Source organism: Phalacrocorax aristotelis, chromosome 16, assembly GCF_949628215.1.
Source record: "Phalacrocorax aristotelis chromosome 16, bGulAri2.1, whole genome shotgun sequence".
NCBI classification, from domain to species: domain Eukaryota; kingdom Metazoa; phylum Chordata; class Aves; order Suliformes; family Phalacrocoracidae; genus Phalacrocorax; species Phalacrocorax aristotelis.
The window spans coordinates 13294100-13317167 of record NC_134291.1 but is presented as its reverse complement, the minus strand read 5'-3'; the positions used below and the strand labels follow the sequence as shown (position 1 = coordinate 13317167).

The 23068-nt window shown below is 57.3% G+C and overlaps 2 protein-coding genes across 9 annotated transcripts; both read right to left on the bottom strand.

The window, feature by feature from the left end:
* Positions 1–246: 246 nt before the first annotated feature.
* On the bottom strand, positions 247–4962 carry MRPL38 (mitochondrial ribosomal protein L38). Its single transcript, XM_075111198.1, has 9 exons — positions 4847–4962; positions 4458–4637; positions 3602–3730; positions 3313–3521; positions 2875–2947; positions 2287–2332; positions 1737–1895; positions 1205–1341; positions 247–884 (listed from the first exon to the last, which is right to left on the bottom strand). Exons 1-9 carry the CDS (start codon positions 4911–4913, stop codon positions 748–750), a joined length of 1137 nt encoding a protein of 378 aa, XP_074967299.1. The 5' UTR covers positions 4914–4962; the 3' UTR covers positions 247–747.
* A 1256-nt stretch (positions 4963–6218) lies between these two features.
* On the bottom strand, positions 6219–22469 carry FBF1 (Fas binding factor 1). 8 transcript variants are annotated; one of them, XM_075111184.1, is made up of 31 exons: positions 22362–22468; positions 21593–21710; positions 21360–21387; positions 20630–20671; positions 20238–20328; positions 19741–19801; positions 19150–19200; positions 18866–19010; positions 18149–18229; positions 17274–17393; positions 16249–16402; positions 15889–16022; positions 15343–15445; positions 14844–15233; positions 14105–14182; positions 13712–13806; positions 12984–13042; positions 12175–12219; positions 11950–12084; positions 11643–11743; positions 11025–11231; positions 10426–10533; positions 9976–10115; positions 9559–9677; positions 9319–9441; positions 8740–8925; positions 7806–7982; positions 7477–7614; positions 7244–7376; positions 6741–6910; positions 6219–6422 (listed from the first exon to the last, which is right to left on the bottom strand). In XM_075111184.1, exons 2-31 carry the CDS (start codon positions 21593–21595, stop codon positions 6339–6341), a joined length of 3501 nt encoding a protein of 1166 aa, XP_074967285.1. In that variant the 5' UTR covers positions 21596–21710; positions 22362–22468; the 3' UTR covers positions 6219–6338. The 8 variants fall into 8 exon arrangements, with proteins under 8 accessions (XP_074967285.1, XP_074967287.1, XP_074967286.1 ...); XM_075111186.1 differs by having other exon boundaries at positions 6741–6865; XM_075111185.1 differs by having other exon boundaries at positions 14844–15230.
* Positions 22470–23068: the final 599 nt, after the last annotated feature.

Below are 23068 nucleotides of genomic sequence, written 5' to 3'. Positions count from 1 at the left end.
AGGCTCTTATTTCCTGAGGAAGGGAAGATCCTCAGATAAAGCTGCTGGGAACACGCAGCTACAACAGCATTGTCCAGGTTTACCACCTGCGTAGCCACACTCTTCCCGCCCTACAACATCCAAGAGGGGAAAGTGACCCCGGCCAGGGGAAGGGCTGCCCTTCTTCCCTGCAGCCTGCTGAGCTCCCCAGCTCTGCGCCAGCTGGCCGGGACACCGAGCTCTTCCCAGTAAAGACAGCTCTTCCAGCATCATTCAGAGTGTGTTTAATCAGAGTCATCTCTTTAAGAGGACTGCACAAATGAAAGCCGACAGAGACCTGAATCACAGCACTGTAAGGGGAGGAAATCCAGGCTGGCCTGGCTCTGTATGTTCCATAAACAGGCAAAAGGAGAACTGTGACCCTTGCAGAGAAGCAAGGCAGGGCATCTCGGGGGGGCTCTACCCTGCCACCCTCACTGATCAGCTCTGCTACAGACCCAGCAGCAAGATTTCAGCCTGGCCACGGATTTGCTTTCATCTGTGAACATCCTCTTTAAGCAGCCTTTTGACCACGCAGCTGCCAGCACTGTGAACGCCTCTTGCCCCAAGCTGCACGCTTCCCAGCACTGCCAGCAGAGGGGAACTGGGAGCCGAGGGGCTGGGACTTTGACGGTTCCCCCCAGAGACACAGGCAGCTCCCAGCTGGGTGAATACAGGGAAGCCGGCAGCCCAGCGTACACCAGAGCGCCTCGAGAGGAGGCCGGGCCCCTAGTAAATGCCGTAGGTGGGCTCTTTGGAGTCTCGGTATCTGTCCAGGTACCTCAGAGGCTGGTGGCGCGGGAACTTTAACTGTGGAGGATGGTAAACGGGTGGCCGCACGAATTCAAACACAGGCTCTCTCATATCTGTAAAGGAGTGACGCAGAGCGTTAGCAATATGGTTCAGGCCCTCTCCTTCGCCAGCAAGGGCCCCTAGTGAAGGCTCTCTTGGTGATATTTTAAAACGTTCATTCAAAGTGGCCTTTTAGAGGTTGTTTCCTCAGACTGCTGTCAGTCTGGGGGGAGGACGGCTCGATCTGTGCTGTAACAGGTCCCAGAGGAGTGCCAGGACCAAGCGAGAGCCTACAGCCACAGCTTGCTTCGCCGACCCTGCGCGTTATCCGCCGGGCCACGTCCCAGCCCACACAGGGGCCCCCTCCCGCACCCCTGTGCGCTGCGTTTCTTACTGAGAAGCTGATGGAAGACCCAAGTAACGGAGCTGTCCCACTGGCACTGGAAAAACGCCAGCCCTGCCGGGGTCATTGCGTCCTCATGCTTTCTGTAGAAGTCGAACGTGCTAAAGGTTCGCATCTTGAGGCTGTGGCTGGAAACAAGACACAAGCGCAAGAGCTGAGGTGAACCTCTTTTCCTGCATCACTCTGGTAAGCAACCACTTCCCCACATCACCACAGGGTCTACAAAACAGAGGTGGAAAAGGAATTCACTAAAAAAATTCTCCCAGCTTCTCCAGCTCCGTGCACGTTGCTGCCCCAGGCAGGAAAAAACACTTTCTTAACAACCCGATTTAAAGCAACTGACTCTGCAGCTCTTGCAGCGCTGCGATGGTAGCTTCAGGTGACACACAAACTCCAAGCAGCCCTGAACAACCCTGCAGATTAAAAGGAACTGCTCTCCTACAGCAGTAGCAAACATGTCATCGTAATAAGCAACAACGGCGTAGCCAAGCAAGTGCGAATGCCCCATGAAAGCCCGAATTACCATGGCATCGGCCGGACGTCCTCACTGAAATCTATGGGGCAGTCTTGCTTGAAGAGGAGGAAGACGAAGCGATGGTAGCCAGTACCCATGGCAGGGAAGGGGGGCAAGTAATGACAGATCTCCTTACCCGACTTGATGTCGTTGCCTGGGATGTTCGTCCTGAACACAAAGAAGTTTACTTCGCTACATATCATTCCATTTCCCTCCATTAGGACCAGCAGATTCACCCAGGATTGCAAGTCACCCTGTGCTGTATTTTGACACGACTCATGCCCTGTTTGACAAGTGAACAGATACTAGTGGCTGCTTTCACTGGAAGAAAAATCACACCCAGTGTTTTGAATGTCAAATAGCAGCAGCACCTGGAACTACTGCATCTTTAGCAGGTCCCAGAACACGGGTAAAGAAGCTAATGGCAGGAGCACCAGAGAAAGCCACAGAACTGTCTAAGCAAATACTTATTCCCAAGCGCTGTCGGAGGAGCTTCTGCCCTCTCCACCTGGGCTTTCCCTGAGGCAAGCAGTGCGCAGCTCTGATGCGCAGTACTCACACCAGCCAGTGGAGGTACTCCGAGTCCGTGTCTCTTAAATGTCCGTCTGCAAATGCAAACAACAGAGGAAGGCGACTTAGTGACAACCTGGTATATGCATCAACCCCAAAGTGAGACCGCCCAGACCCCCTCCAGCTCGAGACCTCCCAGCATTCCTTTCCTAGCAGAAAAGTAACTCGTTCTTATAGGATTGAGCTTAAAATGAGGAGCAAAGGACTCCACAGATGTAATTCTGAGATTAAAAGGACTTATTTGTCAGCTGCTTCACTTCACCGTGCCTTTGTTTCTCAGGGTGAACAGCATCAGCTAACTTACCTCCCAGGCAGACTGCCGAGGGAGAGGAGAGTTTGGGGGTAAACAAAAGGTGGGAGTCAGGGAACTGCTTCCACCACACTGTGACACAGGTCCTGTTGCCTCACTGTCCCATCTCTCAACTGCTAGAGATTTGGGGAGGCCACAATCTTTCCTGCATATGTAATGCATCCCTACTCAGAAGATACTGTGCAGCCAAAAGAAACAGGAGCTAACCGAAAGCGAAGCGAAACAACCCCATTTAAATTAGTTTTTTTAAAAGAACCTGCTACTCACCTGGATTTGTGAGCAACAAAGTCCAGAGGGAGCCTTTATCTGCCTCATATGACACTGCAGGGGGACTGGAAGCCTAAATGAGCAACATAAAGAGAATGTAAATCACTCAAACAACAGGTTCCATTATGACCAGGTCATGATTTCCATGGCAAAGAATATGAACTTGTCACGGGCAGACCCATGCCACCAGGTAATCCAGCTCCACCTGGAGAACCCCCCATGAGCGCTAATAAACATCAGCCTGCCGACAGACAAGCACCCTGTTGCAAAGCTCTGCCCTTACCACATCCAAGAAACACGTTTCCTTCATCACAGAGGGAATACCCTTGTAAAAGAAATCCCCCAGAACAAACAGTGGAAGAACAGGGCTAGAAGCACCTGACAAAACCACAGAGGCTTCCCACAGGGTCGAGGTTCTTCCCAGCTCCCCTCACATACCTCTGACGGAGTCACCATGTTCCCATAGTAGACCGGCACGAGGTGCTCATCTTCCTGGCTGTACTCCACCCTCAAGGTAACCCAGGGGGTGAATGTGGCCCCCTTGAACAAGTCACGAAATATCCCGCAGTGCTCTGCCACACGCTGCTTGTGGAACGGGCCACTGGTCTTCTCCCACTCAGCTCTGACTTCGTCCAGGGGGATCAGCACTGCAAGGAGAGAGAAACGCTGCCGGGGGAGCTGGGGAACGCCAGCGCCAGGGCAGGGAGGGAAGTGGCAGGGCACACACCAGTCCGGAGCCGTGCTGCTCTTTCCATCTCGGCATTCTGGCGGTTCTCCCTCAGGATCTTTTTTTTTTCCTTGGTTTCCTTTGCCCGCAACAGCTTAACACGCGGTAGGCTGATGTCAGTCTTTGGTTCTTCAGAGAAGGGTGAAAAAATCAGGTACATGAAAAAAAACTGAATACTGAAATACTCAAACACAAAACCCCTGCAAAACGTTAGAGTGTGAAAGAGACACAAACTTCATAGAATCACAGAACCATTAAGGTTGGAAAAGACCTCTAGGATCATCAAGTCCAACCGTTAACCCAACACCATCGGGCTTCCTAAACCATGCCCTGAATGTGCCACATCCGCACGGTTTTTGGACACCTCCAGGGTGTTCAAGATGTCAGAGACTCGACTCTACCACCTCTGCCTTCCCTCTGCACCTCCCTGCTTCTAATCCCTCCTCCCCACCAACTCATCGCACCCCCAGACCCAGAGGTTTGCCAGCCAGCGAGCAGGTCTGCTCTCTGTGGCTGGTCTGCAGACAAAGGGCATTATTTGCTGCAGGTCTAAAGCTCTGGTTCCTGGTCTGCTTTCTCTGATGCTGCTGAGGATCCAGGGAATTGCTTCTTTATGCTGCTGGACATCTTTTGGCAGGTCGTGGCCAGCCTCCCTCCTTCCAGAAAGCTGCCATCTGCTTCCCCTGAAGACATCTGCGCTCTGCAAACTTCTACAGTGGAGAAGGGCCAACCTCATGCCAAAGCACCTCGTTGGCTCTTTAGAGGGCGGGTTTGGGGGCAAACCTGTGGCCCCAACAACAGCTTCCTTGACCTTCAGCAGCAAAACCCGGCACGGCGCAGCTCCTTCCACACGTACCTGGTGGAGGGCTGGTGTACTGCCGGTACGTCCTCCACCAGCGCGGCTTCCTGCTCTCCTTCTCCGCCAGTTTGAAGTAACGAGAAAAATTGCGGTATTTTTCCAGCACTTCCAACTTGCTGACGTCAATATCCTCGTTGGGCATCGGCCCCAGCGGGGCCGCCCGCTTGCAGAGCACGGCTGGAAGCGGAGAGAGATTGCCTTTTACAGACAGAGCACGAAACGAGGACGCGGGAGCCCGGGCAGAGCGGGAGCGCGGACACGGCCCGGAGCCGCCCCCGCCAGGCACGCCTGGCGAACCCAGGCGCCCGGGAGCTCCCCCCACCAGCCCCACACGCCTCCCGCCGCCCACCCGCGGGGAAACCGGCTCCCCCCGAGCCGTGGCTTACCGGCCGTGCCGAACGCCCGCCCGCCCCGAGCGCCGCACAGCGCCGCTCTCAGCAAGGGCGCCGCCATACTGCGCGCCGCCCTCCGCGGAAGGCCCCCGTTACCATAGCGACAGGGGCTGCGCCGCGCAGGGCCAGGCGTAGAAGGCCCCCGATGCCATAGCAACGGGGCTGTCCGGCGCGGAGCCTGATTAGAAACGTCCCCACGCCCCGGGCTACCCCTCCCCGTCCATCTCCGTACACCAGAAGGCTGCGCTGCCTTCAGCGAGACCCGGGCGGGGGAGCAGGGCCCGGGGAGATCCAACAGCAGCGAGTGTGGGGTCCTGCCCCTGGGGAGGAACAGCCCCCCGCACCAGCACAGGCTGGGGGTGACCTGCTGGCCAGCGGCTCTGCTGAGCAGGCCCTGGGGGTGCTGGGGGGCAGCGAGGTGACCCTGAGCCACCTCCCCAGTTCAAGGAGGAATGGGAACTGCTGGAGCAAGTCCAATGGAGAGCTACAGAGATGATCAGGGGACCGGAGCATCTCCCTTGGGAGGAAAGGCTGAGACCTGGCATTGTTCAGCCTGGAGAAGAGAAGGCTGAGGGGGGATCTCATCAGTGCCTATAAACATCTGAAGGGTGGGTGTCAAGAGGATGGTACCAGACTCTTTTCAGTGGTGCCCAACGCCAGGCCAAGGGGCCACGGGCACAAGCTGGAACACGGGAAGCTCCCCCTGAACATGAGGACAAACCCCTTCCCTGCGCGGGTGCCAGAGCAGGGGCACAGGCTGCCCAGAGAGGCTGTGGGGTCCCTTCCCTGGAGACATTCACCCCCCGCCTGGACGCGGTCCTGTGCCCCTGCTCTGGGGGTGCCTGCTCAAGCAGCGGTGGGACAGGGTGAGCTCCAGAGGGCCCTTCCAACCCCCTCTATTCTGTGATCCTGTGATCCCTGCCCCAGCTCCTCTGTCCCCAGGACAGATCCTGCCGAAGGGAGCCGAGAGTGGCCCTGCTGGCACCCGGGGCGGCAGGGAGCTAAGGTGAAACCCAGCACAACAGCCAGGTTTCCTCAGAAAATAGCCCAAAAAGGAAAAGCTGGAGTGGCCTGTTAGCTGTGGACCATCCTTGGCATGCTGGTGAACCTCAGCACAGCCCCAAGGCAGAACCGTGACAGTTCTGCCTTGCTCAGCCTTGCAGCTCAGCCAAACCTCCGCCATCGCCCCCAGTGCTTTGGTTGCCGGAGCCCAGTGGCGGGCAGCTGCCTGCCCAAGACCCACTGGCTGGCCAGTGGCCCTCACCCCGAGGGATGGACGTCAGACAACCTGTGGCTTCTCAGCCCGTAGGGATGGATTTCACACTCTGAAAACTCTAAGACTGTTTTTAAAGAGAAGGACTGATGCTCAGCTGAGAACTGGGATTATTTATTGTTTTCCTCCCACAGGGGGAGGGCACAGCAGCCTCCTGCGAGGACAGACACAGCCGTCCCTTGGGTAGTGCATGGGGATGCACGCACTGCATCCTCAGTCTGACAGAGATGAAGTGTTGTAGGACGCTTTCTTCAAAGTCTCCAGGAAGAACTGCTCATCCTCTAAGAAATCACGGTCCTGAGAAGAGAGGGATGGATGGGATGGATATCAGACTGCCACAGAAACGGGGTCACAGCCTGGGGTGTCCCTCGTGAGTGAGGGAAGTATCCCAAACCCTCCTTCATGCCATGAGCAGGTTCCCATTTGTGGTACCCCCTGGGGTGTACAGGCTCCCCCCCAGAGCCCACAGCCTCACACTCTGAGCAAGACCCACAGAAGAAGCCTTAAAGAGAATCCCCACCTTGTGGCCATCAGGCCCGAATCAGGCTTCACCCAGCCCTGCTCCCACCCAGCTCATCTGAAGCCCCTCCAGCCCCGCTCTCCCCACCGCCTCACCTGCTGGGCCCTGTGTTTCAGCAGCAGCAGCTTGGCGTAGAGCTCGGTGGGGCCGGCTATGGCCAGGCTTTCCCTGCTACCCCCCGGGCTGTGCCGAGGGAGCACCCTGACGGGAGGCAAAAAGCCTGGAACGAGAGCCCGAGCATATGGTGCCGCCACTGTCAGAGGAACTGCAGACAGAGACAACAGGGCATTCCTTTTTTTGCTGCCCGTATGTCCCTGCAGCAGGGTCCTCCCCAGCCTCCCAGTGCAAACAGGCTTTAACCCAGGTACCTGTCCCTTCCTGCCCCCTCTACCCCTCCTCCTAGCACTGTCCTGGCTCAGAGAGCTGCACTGAGCTCCTTCGGAGGACGAGAAGGCCAACACCAACTCACATCTAAGGTTTATACACAGGGGAACTAAACCAGCCCCCTGGAACATCCCAAGTCTCCTGAGAAGTGGAATACAAGTGCAGCTGCCCGCCAGCACGACCCTTCCCATTAGCAGCATGCAGGAAGCCTTACATAGCGTGCTGGAGAGGCCATTCGTAGGGGCACCGAGGTCCTGGTCTGCGGTCAGCAGCATCACAGGTTTGTTGGGCAGCTCCTCACGTAGCTGTTCGAGCTGTCTCCTCTGGTGAGCCATGCTCAGCCGCTCCTGCCCCGTCCCCAGAGAAAGAGAGAGAAGCTGTTGGCAAAGGTTCAGGTCCTTGGCACGGCAGCCTCAGGCCGAGAAGGGAAGGCAAGGGGGTACTTACATGGTGCAGACGCTGTTCCTGCTGCTTCAGCTGCTCCAGGTGCTGCTGCATGACCTGCAGCTTGGTCTCGTGCTCAGACTCCATCCTGCATGCCTCCTGCAGGGCTCGCTCCCCTTCCTCATACTTCTGGGATGAGAGCTGCAAGGCAGAGTGGCTGGGGAGGCTGGGGACAGGGACCCTCGCGGCCCCAAAGCAGGGCTCCTTTGTGCATCCCCTTATTCCCCTCCCAGGACAGGATTAGGATTCCTGACTTCAGGAGAGGTGTGGAGCCCCGGCTTTGCTGCCAGCCCCTGTACAGCTGTGAACCTCAGCGCAGCTGCTCCGCTTACCTTGGTCATGCTTTTAATCTCCTCCTCCCGCTGCCGGATGCGCAGTGCAGCCCCGTTCACCTTCTCCTTCTCCAGCCTCAGCTCCTGCCAGGCCTCATCCAGCAGCTCCCTGTCCCTCGCCAGCTGCTCCTCCTTGGCTTTCAGCTCACGGCCCCGGATCTTCAGCTCTGCCTGCTCCTAGGATGGGCACGGAGGAAACTGAGGCATTACCTGCCCTGTCCTGGACGCTACCTCATGTCTTCCCAAGTGACGGGAGAGATCTGCCCCTGCTGAGCTCCTTGTGCGCACCAGTTTGGGTGCAGAGCAACAATACCAGGCGCTCAAGCAGTGCCTTCATCCACCCACCCTTGGGGACCGGGGCTGGCAGAGCTGGGATTGTACAGACGCATGCACATACACACACACTCCCTCCCCAGAAAGGACGGAGCCCCTCACCATGTTGCACACCCTAAAACATGCTCAAGGCACAGCAGTTTGTCACCAGCAGAAATATCCAGCCAGAATGGTTATTTTCCACCCTGGTAGTCCTTAAAAGCACAGCTCTGCTGCACTGTCTGTGCCACATATCCCCTCTGGGCAGCCCCCGAGGGGAGCAGAACTGGCTCCGGACACATCCCCACGGCACGGGGAGGTTTTGCTTAACCCACCACAGGAGCTTCCTCTCACCAGACTTAAAACGGAGGCAGCTGTGCCTGATCTGGCTGCCCAAACTCCTCAAGGTAAAGGGGAGAGACAGAGGTGACTGATGCTCCAGTTAATACCTAAATCAGGCTGGTAGAGGCTGCTCCTGGAAAAGCCTGATTCTCACCACCCGGAGTGACACCTCTGTCTTAAGACCTGAAGGCAGCACTGAACATCTGCCCTGTGGGCAGGACCCATCCGCGAGCCCGCCAAGCCGTGCTGGACGCCACGGGAAGGGGCTCTGCTGCAGTACCTTGGCCAGGCTCATGATGGTGCCCTCCCTCTGAGAGTCCATCTGCAGGGCTCGGTCCATGTCACGCTCCATCCGCTCCTTGCTCAGCTGCTGCCGGGTGTGAAATTCAGCCCACTCGGCCGCCAGCTTCCGTCGCTCCTCCGAGCACTTCTGCATCACCGACTTCTGCTCCTCCAGCAAAGCGCTCTGGAGAGCATTGCAAGAGAGGGAGAGAGAAAGCACTAAGTCCTGTTCACCGTAGGATTCTTCTCCTTTAACCCATCTCTGCCACTAAACCCCATGTAACATCCAGAGGTTGGTTTGAGCTCAAGGCGCCTGGCGTGAACCCTGCATGGAGAGCTCTGGCCCCGCGCCCCTCGAGAACCAGCACGCATCACGCACGCACACAGCATCCATGTGCCAGAGCGTTGGTCTGATTGCGACTCGCCGTGCGACCAGGCCTGGGACTGAGGAGGCAGAGGGCAGAGGAAGGATGCTGCGGCCCAGCACCCAGCTCGTTCCTCCACCACACACCAGTGCAACCCCGCTCAGATTCATGGGACATGTGAAAAGCACCTGGAGATGTCCACCCCACCTCACCTTTGCCCTCTCCAGCTCTGCTCGCTCCATGGAGAGCTGCTGGGTCATGACTCGCCGCTGCTCCTCCAGCGAGTGCTGCAGTGACTCCACTTTGGATTGCTCCGCCGTCGCCCTCCATCGCTCCTGGGCTCGGACACAGAGGAGAGACAGATGCCAGGCCAGGGACCTCCAGTGGAAAGATGTACGCCCCATACCCAGAGAGGGGGGCTGACCCAAGCAGAGGATACAGCGCGGGCTCACCTGCTCCAGCAGCCGAGTCTGCTCGCCCAGTCGGGCCTCCATTTTAGCAATGACCTCCTGGAGTCGGCTCCGCTCCTCCTCCATGTCCCTCTGCTGCTGCAACAGCCTGTCCTGGAGCACTGGGGAGAGGCAGCAGCAGGGCCATGAGCAGCGTGAGGTGGGAAACCCCACTCTGTCCACCCCATATTCACAGAAAAACTGCACGCATTTGTGCTCATCACCTTCTGCACATCCCCAGGATGCCGTTTTGTAAAGGGGAGACCCTGAGATGTCCAGTGACCAAAGCAGGCAAGGCTTTGGCCAGCCACAGCTCCCAGCCTCTGGCTGACTCGGAGCAACTTCTCCCTGTTTCCCAGGTGTCCTCAGCCCCAGCAGGGACCCCGCAGCCGTTTCGGCACAGAGGAATGGCAGACGTACCCTGGAGCTGCCTGTCGCGCTGCCGTGCCCCCATGGCCAGCTCCTGGGAGGTGGTGTGGTGCGTGGCCTCCACCTTGTGTGAGAGGTCGTGCAGGTCGCTGGAGAACTTCTCCATCTGCTCAATGACACCGTTCAGAGACCTGCAGGGAGGAGCGAGGGGAGAGGGTCACCCCCATGCACTCACTTCACCTCACCATGATGGAGAGGGGGATGTGTGATGGGCCAAAGGCTGGACAGCCCTGCCCTGAACCTCTCTGGGTCATAGCAGAGCACTAGGAAGATGTAGCTGCTGCTTAGGGGAGTACTACATATATTAAAGAGCTTAGCACCCCTGCAGGCAGTGGGTGGGAGAGGGGATGGCCCCTGTTGCCACGGTCCGAGGCTGGTTCCCCGCAGGACAGGGACCACGGCCAGGGACCAATGCGGGGACACGACGCCGGCCATCGGTACCTGGTGTGCGAAGTGGCGCTGGTCAGCGCATCGATCTCCTGGTCTTTCAGCCGCTTCAGCCGCTGGAGCTGCTCTTCGTGGTCTTTGCGCATCTCCTGGACAGACGCCCTGCCGGACATGGGGAAGGAGCCCGCCCCGAGCTGTTACAAACCAGTGCTCCCTGTGACGGGCACCGGGGAAGAGGCTTGGTCGTGGGGCTGAGAACCAGGCCCCAGGAACCAAGCTGGCATGGTGGTCTGTCACGGGGCATCCCACTGACAGGCGTCCCCACTTGGGATCGACCACATTTAAGGGTTACGACCTTCCCTACCAAAAACTGATTTCTCATTGACCCAAATGAGTGGGCATCAGTGATCTGAATAAAAGGGATTTTGGGGAGACAGAACACTGGGTTCAGCATCTTTCAAAACACAGTGCATTTACTTTGAAATGATGTCTCAGCCCTGTGCCCACCTATGAACCAAATCCCCACTCCAAAAGCCACTGACCTGCCCACAACCCAGTGCTTCTGGAGCCTGATTTCTCCTTTCACCGTGTCCCCATGCCCCGGTTCCATTGCCAAAAAAGGGGAACTAGCCCCACGTGCGTGCCGCTCTCACCTCTGCAGCTCTTGCAGCCGCTCCAGCTCCAGCGTGCTCCGCTGCTCCAGCACGGCCAGGCGCTGCTGGTGTTGCGCCACCAGCTCCGCCCGTGCCTGCTCTGCATCCTGGCTCTGCGACAGCAGCTGAGCTGCCAGCTGCTCCTTCTCCCGCCGCAGCCTCTCCTCCCGCTGCCCGTAGGTCTCCTCCACCACCTTCACTCGGCTCCTGCCCGGAGAGGTCACAGCAAGGAAGAAGCGTTGCTTTCATGGCGATACCCGGCACTCTCCACCCGCAGTGCACAGATCGGTGTCGCTGTGTGCATGGGGACACATACAGACTCTCCGCAGCCTGAGCCCTGAACCCTGCTGCTGGTGCCCTGGTTGGGGACGTGCTGGCAATGGCACTGGCCCCTCCTTCTTGTCACCCATGGGACAGTGCTGGTGCAAGTGGACCCCCACTTTGGCTCAGCTGGGGGGCTGCTCTCTGCCCCCACCACGTCCACATCGACATGGCTCTGTGCCTGCCCACCCCAGGGATGGATCTGGGAAGCGACCAGCACTCCCACCCCAGGGGAGATGGACAGGGCTGTAGGCAAGGACCTGGCAGAGGAGGGGAACACAGGCAAGAGCCTGGTACCTGTGGGCGCTCTCAAGGAGATCCAGGTCCTCTTGGTGCCGCTGCTGGAGACTCTCTAGCAACAGCTTGTGCTGTGTCCGCTCCAGCTCCAGTGTCCGGACCTGCCGGGCACCCAGGGAGAAGGAAGGTCCTTGTGCTGCCCCAGGGACAGAACTCCCCCTGCAGCACTTGGTGGCCACAGGCATCTCTGGATAGGGAGGTTTCTCCTCTTTCCCCTGTCCCCCTGATGCTATTTGGAGCAGACTTGGCCCCTTCTCCTCCCCCTGGGTCACCCATGGTCTCCCATCCAGCAGGCGATGGGGCTCACCCGGCTCTCCAGCTCTGCCACACGGGCCTGGGCGCTGAGCAGCACTGCCTGATAGCCTGATGCATCCTCATAGACCTGGCCCATGGGAGCCCCCAGCCTCTTCTCGTGCAGCAAGCCCAGGGCTGGCGACTCTGCCTACAGGGATGAAGAGAGAAAATTGAGGCCCTTCAGGATCAGTGGCTTTGTGGTGTGGCCAGCAGCCCCCATCGAAGGCACATGCCTCACCTGCAGCTGCGGGGCAGCCTGGAGATGTGCCCTGGGTGCGGTAACCTGCGGAGGCACAGGGATGATCTCAGGGAGGTAAAGCCCTGGGGAGAACATCTCCCCCTAGGCTGGGAATGGTGATCTGTCCCCAGCCCACTGCAGTCCGTCCTCTACCCTTCTCCAGCCCAACCCCATTGCCAGCCTGGGTCCCTTCTCCCCAGGTGACACTCAGCAGCCCCCACCCCAGACACAAGCTCCTCCTTCTCTGGGGACAAGCTCAAGGATAAGACCAGGAGTCCTCTGGGAGGGAGCGTGTGTCCTGCCACCAGGGCAGGGCAAGGAGGCCCAGCTAGATGAGAAATGGAGGCTTCAAAGACCAAGCAAGAGCTTCCCTCTCTGTCAAAGGCTCTAATTCCCCCTCAGTTGTCTAGAAACAATCTCAGAGCACCTTCACCACCACACTGGGGAAAAACAGCTGAAGAAAAAGTCCTTTATCAACTGGAGCCTCTGTTGCCTAATTAATATAATATATAGATGCCTGGAGAACTACGCAAATACAGCTCAGGCAATGCAGGGTTGTAAACGCACATGATTTACAAAGCATCCACAATACACGTGCTTTGGCCTGACAAATACAGACTGTGGCATTTCAGGGCTCTCCAAACAAACTGCCTCCATGAACGCGGGCTCCCAGAGATGCAAAGCAGGGCACACCCCTCCTCCTGCCAAGGCAGCGCGACAGAGTTGGATGCCAGCAAGTCGGCAGGGGAGGGCTCGCGATCGCCACCCCAGCCCCGCATCTCCTGGGGGCGTGGGACCAGCAGACCTACCTGAGTGAGCGGGGCAGGGCCCTGCATCTCCTGCTCTCCTGGGAACAAGGCCGTGGGGACTGAAAATTGAACAAGTCCATGATTCAGACATGGCAATGGAACCACCCCCTCCCAGAAGGATGTAGGCCTGGGTCCTGCTCTGCTCCAGCGGCTGGCGATGGGGACAGAGGGTCAGACATGCTTGCCCATACCCGCACCCCTACCCCACCCCACCCACGATGGTGGGACTCTGACCCACAGAGTAAGCCTAGGGGCAAAGCACAGCTCCTCCTCCATCCCCATCACCTAAGGAGGCAGCCGGGTCCCCTAAGGTTCTTTCAGTGGCTTCTGAGCTGATGCACAGCCTCAGCCCAGGGCAGGAGGGAGTCTTCTAGCACACAGCACTAGTAGGACAAGCGTGGGGGCAGCAGGAGGGAAGGGGGAGAGAGCAAGGACAGCAAGAACTTATGCCCACACCAGAGAGAGCAAGTCCCTTGCAGCCCTCCGATACCCCAAAGGCAGCGCTGCGGAGCTCAGCGTGCCCCAGCACAATGTCCCCACCACGGCACGAAATGGGGACGGTGGGATCCTGCAGCTCAGCAGCCCGCTCTGACAACTGCTGGTCAAAGCCTGGGCAGCCTTCACATGGCCAAGGGCAATGCTGCGGCTCCTGCCTTTTTTTTTCCTGCAGGGCAGGGGAACCCTCTCTGCATACTGCTGCCCAAACCACCCAGCCACACGAAACGCACCCAGGGTGCTGGCGCCTCTGGAGGGATCCCCCTTCGCCGCCTCCGAAGGGTGAGCTGTGGCTCGCTTCGCGGTGCTGAGCCAGGGGACCAGCTGCCTGCGTGGGCACAGACACACGAGTGATGTGCAGCAGCGTCACAGCTCAGGGAGAGGCACACAGGCGTTATCCCGCTTGGCATTTCTTTAAGTTTAAAGCTTGGCTTTTTCCACTCTGATCAAACAGGCAAAAGTCTGACGATCCTTCAGAGCTGCCTTCCCTCCCAGTGACAGAGTCCCAGACCAAAGTGATCCCTGCTAGCTGCCAGCAATCCCCATTCCCCCATCTCACCCACGCAGCTGCTTTCTGCAGGAAATCTCACCCACAGAGGACGCCTGAAATGTGAAGGAGGGCTTACCCAGAGCCATCTGCACTCGCTGCCTTGTCCGACAGGGCAGCTGCCTGCTGCGGTGCTCCTGTGGAGGTGTCTGCCTGGCTGCAAGCAAAAACCATCCTATGAGGGAGAGCCCAGGAGGTGATGAAAGACAAGACCCTTTCCCCCAACATCTGTCCCTGCCTTGCAGGTGAAAGCGTCTGTCCCACTCTGCTGTGGCAGGATTCAGCCTTCTGGCTGCAGAGGGAGCAAAGACACCCCAAAACCTCTATCACTGGTGTTCCTCCTTGCTGCATCCACCCCCGGCCCCTGGGCAGCCGCAGCCCCAGCTAACACAGCCCTGCCCACCATAAACAGCTGTCTGCAACGCACTTCCGAGTCCCACTTGAATGGCACAAGTCTGAACCCGCGTAAACCCAAACTGGAAGAGGTGGTTTGCCTGGAACTAAGAGGAGTAAAGGGGAACGAAGGCAGGAACGAGGAGCACGGGGGGAGCCTTGGGACTGTGCTGATCCAGGACAGCTCCGCGGGACACAAGGCGGTGTGTGCAACCTTGGCCACAACTGGAAGGAGAGCCCAGAGGTGTAATGGGACTGTGGGCTGGATCAGTGGGAGAAAGACCCCACGTTATTACCCAAACCTGAGACAAGATAGTGCTTAAAATTAATTTCTTAAATCTGAGCTGAGGGTTTCTGAGCTGTCCTGCTGGAGCAGCTACGTGCGGAACAGACAGGAGCACTGTGGCCATCCATCGTGCCTTTACCTGACAGGAGAGCAGGGATCCAGCCCTTCACCTGCGGCCTCCGAGGGATCGGCACTTCTCTCCTGGGCCTTTGCCTGTTCTTGGGCTTTCTTGCGAGACAAGGCAGCACTCAGCCAGTTCTCCAGGGGCTCAGGTTTGGCTACTGCCTCCTCGGCAGCCGGGAGCTGGCTGGTGGGGTCGGGCTGCCCAGCTGCGGCAGGGCTGGGGTAGCTGACCGCAGGACTGGCCTTCGCTGGAGACGGCGGCTCCGAATCCATAAAATCCTCATCTTTCAAACCCAGCCAGTCGCCTCCAGCCCTGCTGCCCCGCACAGGGCTCCGGCTGGCTGGAGGAGGAGGTTTAGAGCGGGTCTCTGGTTTTGGTTCGCTGCTGTCCTCAGCTGAAAATCTGCTGCAAGGAGAAGCAGTCACATACCTGCCTGTGAGGGGATCCTGCCTGCTCTGCCACAGGGACAGCGTGGCTGGTGGCTGCAGCGACAGACACACACAGAGCACCATACCTCACTGACTGCCTTCTCGACGGCCGGCCCTCGGGCGTGGAGGCCACCGTGGGCTGGTACGCTCCAAAGACAAAATCCTCCTCGTCCCGAACCTCTTCCTTCTCTGTTCAGACGAGCTTAAGTCAGCACCCAGAGGAGCAGCCAGCTGCAAAGACAGCAGACCCCTCTTCCTCCCCTGCAATTCCCACTGGAATCTGGAAAACACTGCTAGAAAACATGTTCCCTGGAAGCCCATGAGCAATGTGGCTCCCAGTGTGGCTCCACGTGCCTCCCCAACGTGGCTGGGAAAAGCATCTTTGTTGGGAATCAGACCACGTACAAAAGCAACCGAGTTATGGGTACAGTGGAAATGCTCCCAGGCTGCCTCAAGGGCAGAGTACAACACGTTTGCATTAGGCACCTTCCCCCCTCCCCACGCGGACTGACAGCCTGTCAGCAACCCTGCTCACCACATTTCCCCTGCAAGGGCATTAGAAATCAATCTTGTTCTCTCAAGCCAACGCAGTCACCTCTGCAGACCTTCCCAGAGACCCTGGTTGTGCTCACCTGTCTGCTTTTGGTACTTCTTATCCAGTTTAAACTCCCTGCGCTCTCCCGTGCCTGGCTGTTCCAGGATTTTGGCCACGGAGCCTCGTCCCAGCAACTCGTCCAGCTTGGAGCGAGCTGGACGGAGCTCCTCTCTGTTGGGGACAGAGCGGCAGATGGGTTTCTCCAACAGGCAGGGCTGTTTCTCATCACACAGCCTGGCCAGGGCGCTCTGGCTCTTCTCTGTGGAACAAGGCTGCTCTTGCCCCTTTCTGGGACATGCAGGCAGAGGCTCCAGCACCCCCCACCCAGCATGCTGGCACCATCTCAATGCACAAGCCACCCCCAGCTTTCCTCCCACTGCCTCTTCACTGTCCTTACTCCTCCGCCTTCTTTCCCTGCTTCTCATCTCCTTTTGGGCCATTGCCAAATCCCAGTGCATCCATCAGGTCGTCACCATCATCTTCAAACATGAGCTCCTCCCTCCTCCGGACTGGGGCCACGGTGTGCTGGGGCGTCTGGGGTGGGGGCGGCTCTGTGGATGGGATCACACAGGGTAGGAGGTTTGATCAGAGGGTTTGTTTCGGTTTTTTAATAAGAGATCAAAGCAGCCCTGCCTGCTCTTATCTCTCAGGACCACCTACAAAGTAATTTTTAAATAACTCTTGTCAATGACCAAATCTCCAAGCACGTGACAAAGTGGCAACGCACTGCTGCCTGGTCTGTGGCCGTGCATCCACTGATGGGTCATTGCTGGGTGTCACTAACGCTGGGGTTTCCAGCTCTGCCTAACACCAGAGGCTTTTTTAGCTGAGCAAGATTCCAATCAGAAAATTCCTGCCCTGCTTCACTCAAAGTCCCTGCTCCATGAATGCACCTTAGTCTGTGCCCCAACCCACCAGCTGCTACTGGTGTCCAGAGCGGATTTATGGAGGCGAAAGGCGATTTTAGGGGACTATCAGACCCATCAGTGTCCCTGCTGTGGGAACAAGAGGGATGAGTGCCTGTAACACAGCCACAGTGCTGCTGGATCCCACCCAGCGGTGCCGCAGCTGTGGTTTGGTACAGACCAGTGATGCTCTCAGCCACCAGATCCTGACCCAGAAAACTTGTTCTCGCTTGGCCACCTGCAGAACAGGCTAGATGAGGTCAAAGGTAAGATCTGAGCCTCCACTCCCAGAAAGGAAAGGTCAGTTCTGTAACCTGTGGCACACTGGAAATACCAAGCACTCGGTGAGCTGTGTCACAATTAACCCTGTTACCAAGTTGCTCTGTAAATGACCATACTGGTAAATAAGAGATGGGACTAGGTGGCTTTTGATTTAATCAGTTAGGACCTCGCACAAACTAAACCAGGCTGCTGATTCATTCAATACAAAGACGACGCATCGAGCCACACTGCTTACCCTTCTCTTTGCTCTGTTCTGGTTTTCTCTCGGAACTGCTTTTAGTGCCTGTTGGAGCTGGCTTCTTGGGAGCACCCTGCTCCTCATCAGATAAAAGCCCTGCCAAAGGATCATCTAAATCTGGGAATCATAAAAGAGAATAATAATAAGAACAAACAAAACCAAGGTTATTTAGAAGAACAGTTCTGCACTAAGCCAAGCACTATCCCCCGCCATGTGCATGTGGGGACAGGAGACGGGGTCACCCAAAGCCATGAATGCAGGTTCTGCAGGGACCTGGGATACCCTTGAGTCTCCCTGAACTTCAAACACTCAAGAGTTACGTTTCTGTTCAGTTTTTCCACATTTTCTTTCTCTTAGGAGAAAATAACTCAAAACTTGGGTGCTTTAATGTTTGAACACTGTTTAGGCAAAGAAAAAGGGGAGGAGAAAGCCCACCTAAATCACCTAAAACCCATTAGTGATTTTAACAGATGCTGATCTTGGTTGAAGCACAAGCTTTAACAACGAGATCCCAGCAGTTCCAGGAAACTGCCCCTGTTTGGAAGCTGGACAGAATACCGCCTGACACAAGGGCTCCCAAGTGTTACAGACAGTCATTAAAAACCAAAGCACATGTGAAAATGCAAATTCCCCCAGGAATCGTCTCCCAGCCCTGTCCTGGGGAGGGCCTCAAATGCAGAGCTGTAATACTTTTTCCTTTGGTCACCTCTGAAGGATTAGGTTTGCACCAGCATCGTAGGGGTGAAGAACTCTGTATCTCATTAACCAGCCAAGCCTTTGGTTAACAGAAAGGCAAGCCATGGGCAAAGAGCAAGGGCAGAGTCCTCAGCTGCCCCCATGCATCTCCGTGCTGAAGCAAAGTGACATCCCACCTCCAAAGTTAAATTTCTTGTACTGTCGGGAAGCAGGGGGGGATGAGAGTGGCTTCTTCTCCATTACAGGCGCAGACTCTCCTAGAAAGAGAGGCCACAGCTCTCAGAGGCAAGATGCTGCAGAGATGCCCCTCGCCCACCCTGGCTGAGGTCACTCTTCTAGCAGCAACCCCCTAAAAGCACATATTGCGACATACAGTCCCCCCACAGGCATACGGGGTGGGGATCTCTCTGGAGGGCTCTCCTTGCAAGCAGAGAAGGAGAAAAGGGCCTGGGGAAGTTCAGGGCAGTTCAGGGACTGGCATGTCTTAAATGGGACCCCTCCGGCTCTCCTTCCGCGCAGATCAGGCAGATCCCTGGTCTTTAACCTGTACCAGGGAATGGCCAAATGGTGTTTGGCAGGAGGCGGCAGCGTGGCTGTTGCTGCTGCTGCTGTTAGTGATGTTATCACATCACGACAAGAGGCCAGGCCAGGGATGTCCGAAGGAGAACACATGGCCAGAATAACACTCTGTGTCTGCGACATTCAGACATTCATTTTATGGAATGGAAGAATACACACCCAACTCCTCCTGGTGTCCCCCCACTGGAAACCCAAAAAGGACTAAGAAAAGGATTTGAAGAACAAATCCACTTTTTGTTCCTTATCCTGGAAGAAAATACTTCCTGCTCATTTGGGAACAGACTATAAAAGGAAGAGCAGGATCTCATTTTTACCCTTCTCAGGAGCTAGCAGCTTCCCTGCGGTTTTTACTGCTCCTCCTGAGGAGTCACATTTCCTAGGACCTTTCACAGTTGTCTTCCCTGGACCAGAACTGGGTTTCGATATTCCCAGGAGATCAGCTTCCATGTCGTCCATGTCCTGGAAAGCAAAAGGACAAGGACGGGAGCAGGGTGAGCACTGCTAACGCCTCACCACTGCTTCTCCCTTCGGAGGCTGCTGCTGGAGGCCACGGCTGCAGCGCATGTGGGGCTGAGATGAAGGATATTTATGCACTTACCTTCAGGGTCTGCAGCAGAGCTTGCGGGTCTGCATCAGAGGCACTGGATCCCTGCATGCCAAGGGGGACAGAGATCAGAGACAAGCAGACTTCAGAAACTCCTCACCCCTTGCTTCCACGCCCTGGCTCCTGGTTTTCCTCATTTTATGGAAAGGAAGAATACACACCCAACTCCTCCTAGTGTCCCCCTCACTGGAAACCCCATGCCTTGATTCCTTTGCTGAGATCCTGCTGCCTCTGGGAGGAGCGCCAGGAGCACCCAGGCCATCGCTTTGGGTAAGGGTCCTTCCTATGACACTTTATGTGAAGCGCACCCAGGAAGGCTGGGCTGCGGCACAGCGTGGCCCCCTGACTTTGCTCCATGTCATCCCGGGCTCCTGGAAGCCCTTCTCCCACCATCCGCTCACTCCTCCATCCCATCTTCCCCACCCCACAGCGATGCCGGAGAGGGGTTACCTCTGCAGCCATGCTTCATGGTTCATCGCCGATATCCCACTGCTGACTTGGATGGGGTAACAACAGGGGCAAGCCTGGGCTGGCTCAGTCCCAGCCCTCAGGACACCCACACTCTCTCCTGAAATTTGCGCTCACCTCTGCAGCTTCAATGTCCTCTGCAGGGAGTTTTCTGAAGAAATCATCCTCTAGAAAGGACCTGCGACACAAGCCTGGGGGTTAACAGCACCACACATGGGCTTGGCAAGGGTGCCCTGGGGACAGCCAGGCCGGGTGGTGGGAGGTGGAGGGGACCACATGGGCACACCGTGGCAGCCACATCATACAACAGAAAATGAGGCTAAAATAGCACTGGGATAAAAGCTAGTAGGGCTGGGACTGCTATAGTTAAGCAAGCAACTGTTATAAGGGAGATTTACAGAAGCTGTACAGGGCCGGGAGCACCCGACTCTTGCTGGAAAGCTTCAGGCTCTGGGCTGCCCGTTCCCAAAGGCACCGCAGGTAACGCGCCTTCCCAGGCAATTGCTATCGGGGCAGGGAGCAAGGCGGGGAAGCCAAGGACGGGGCAGGTCAGAAGGACCGGGGAGCACAGAGGGATCTTCAGGTGGGAGAGGCTGTGTCTGAAAGGCACTCACTTCTTGCTGGCCTGCGAGCTGGTGCCCCGGGCTCTCCTGCTGCTGCCCCCGGCCAGCTGGGAAGCTCTGGCAGATTTAACAGGGGTTTCATCTGGAAACAAGACAGGGAGAGATTAGGATGATGCACATGGGCGTAAGCCTGGCCTAGGCACCCCACAGGGGGATTTGCTGTCTCCCCATGAGCTGCAGAGGCTTTTAATCAGAGATGAACGTCACTTCGCTTCCCCAAGCTGACATCCAACCTATTCAATGGCCTCTGACTCTGGGAAACCCCCTCCCAACGGGAACCCCTTGGAGACCAATGGCTGTTGCACCAGCACCTCCTGCTCCCAGGGAGGGGCGTAAGAGCACAAGGATGCTGCCCTTTCAGGTGCAAAGAAGGTTCATTTTACCATCATATCCCAGGAGGTCACCAAGCACATCATCAATAGAGCCTGAAAGGAGACAAATTAAAGGTGTTGAGGTAGGTAAGCTCATCAAGCAGGAGTAGAAAAGCTCCCAGTTTCAATACGGCTTGCTTTTTTGAAATCCCCCAGGAATAAAGGTTTGGTCTCAAGCATCACGAGCATAAGGCCAGCACAAGGCTGGTCTAGAGAGAACTGCCAGGACTTGATCCAGTATTTTGTGGATAAAAGATTTGGCTTCACTCAGCCAGAAAGGTGATTTCTTTATCAAGCGAGCCAGCTGCTCAGTTAGTCACTGGCCACAAGCAGCACTTATTCTGAGAGCTCTCACCCCGCAGTAGCTCACAGCCCATGGGCAACCCCAAAAGCACTGCTTCTGTATCAGGGGCTGCAGGAGGCCCCTAAACAAGCAGTTAGGGATTAGGTGAGGGGAAGAACGGAAATAGATGCATATGTTCCCCCTGTACTTGGGAAAGGCCACAAGAAAAGGAATAAAGGACCCCAATAAGCAAATCCACTTGATTTGAGAGGCAGGTGAGTATCTCTCGTTCAGGAACGACACAATGAACTCAACTGCATCTTTCAGACAAGGACCGTGAAACACCTCAGGGGCCAGGGCTGCCACCTGATCCCAGAGTTCCCCCTCCTCAGTCTCACATGTTCCCAGCAGATCAAAGCTCCTATGGACAGCGAAAGGAAAGCACCCGAGTGTACGTACCTCTTAAACTTTTCTTGGGTTTTGTAGCCTGTGGAGAAAGACAAATTCCCTCGTTAGAAAACAAAGCAAGTCTGACGTGGACTTTCTCAAAACACTAAAGCCAGAGGACAGTTTCTCCAGAGAATCCCACAAACAACAGTGAAGCGTTCCTCCCACCCACGCTGTTTGGGAAATGACACGTGAAACACAGGGCGCGTGTTCCCAGGCCTGCCTTCATACCCTATCACACTCACCATCGCGGGATCCCAGCCTTCCCCTGCTCCAGCAAGTCCGTTTACAGATGCATCTGATCTCCACCTCCACGTTGCAGGGGATCTAACGCTGTCGATCACATCCACACCAACCTCCTGCCTGCGGGGAGAGGAGGATTTCCCAATTTGCTGTTAAACCAGCTCCCCTCTCCTGCCGGGGGCCCCTCTGCAGCGCGCCAGGCTGGCTCTGAGCTGCTCGGGCCTCTCCAAGCCACTCTAAACAAGGCTTAGTCCGAGTCTTAAAAACAATCTCCTATTCCCCGAAACAGTCTCGAGTTTCTGCAGCAGCTTCTATGGAGAACATCACACCAACACCAAGGCGCATCGGTCAGAGGGAGCAAACACCACCCGCCCTGCCGCACGCATGCTGACACCCCCAGGGTGCTGACACCCCCAGGGTGGCTCCTGCTCAGCCCAAAGCCAGGGAAACACCCCGGGGAGCTGGGGCGGGAAGAGGGGAAGGAGGGAAGAAAACCTCATCCCTTTGGGTCCGGCGCACCCAGGGGATCTCCAACAGGGGCCCACGCAGGCAACAAAGCGGCACCTCTCGGGGTCTGAGCAGGATGAAAGGAGCCCCCCCAGGTTTCCGACCAGCCAGACCTCCCCCACACCCCACCTCCCTGCATCCCGTTGCCATGGCACCGGTGCCCTCCTGACCCACAGCATCCCTGGCCAGCGCCGGCGCTGCCCTGGACCCCAGCCCCCCGCAGCCCCCAGCCCCTGCCCGCAGCAGGCCGCTCCCGGGACTCACCGCCGCCCCCAGCCCGGGGAAGCGGCAGCCCCGTCCCCGCCGCCCGGCAAGGCCCGGCCCTTCTTGCCGTTCCCTTCCGTTCCCCTCGGGGGCGATGGGAAATGTAGTCCCGCGGGCTCGGGGGAGGGCCGGGAACTTCAGCCCCCGGCAGCCGCCCGCAGCCGGGCCCGGCTCTCCCCGGAGCTTGCAGGAGGAGCTCGGGCGGGGGGCCGAGGGCTGCAGCACCCCCCGGCACCCCGCATCCCCCTCCCCACGTCCTCGAGCAGCAGCAGGATCGTCCCGTTTCCCCACGGGGCCTCCGGGTGCCCGGGGACAGGGATTTTGCTACCCCCCACGACATACCTTCGGAGCCAGCAGGCTGGCTTTGGCACAGATAATCAGCCCCGCGGGGCCTTAAAGCCCTGTCTTGGTGTTTAATTGATAATCGCAGCCCTCCTTTCGAGACCCCACAAGGTGCCAGGCAGAGGCCAGGCACTGCGGGGTGTCAGCTCCCACGGGCACAGCCCTTGCGCCGGGTAAGCGCGGCAGCCACCACTCCAGCTTAAGCAGGAGGAAACACAGGCTGGGTCTGGGAACCCCCCAGGAGAAGCCATGAATAGCCCACGCAGCAATGCCTGTTCCCTGCAGCCCACCTGGGGCAGTTTAGTAGATGAACCAGAACTAGTGACCATCGCTCTAAAGGGGCGATTTAGCAAACCGAAGCGCAG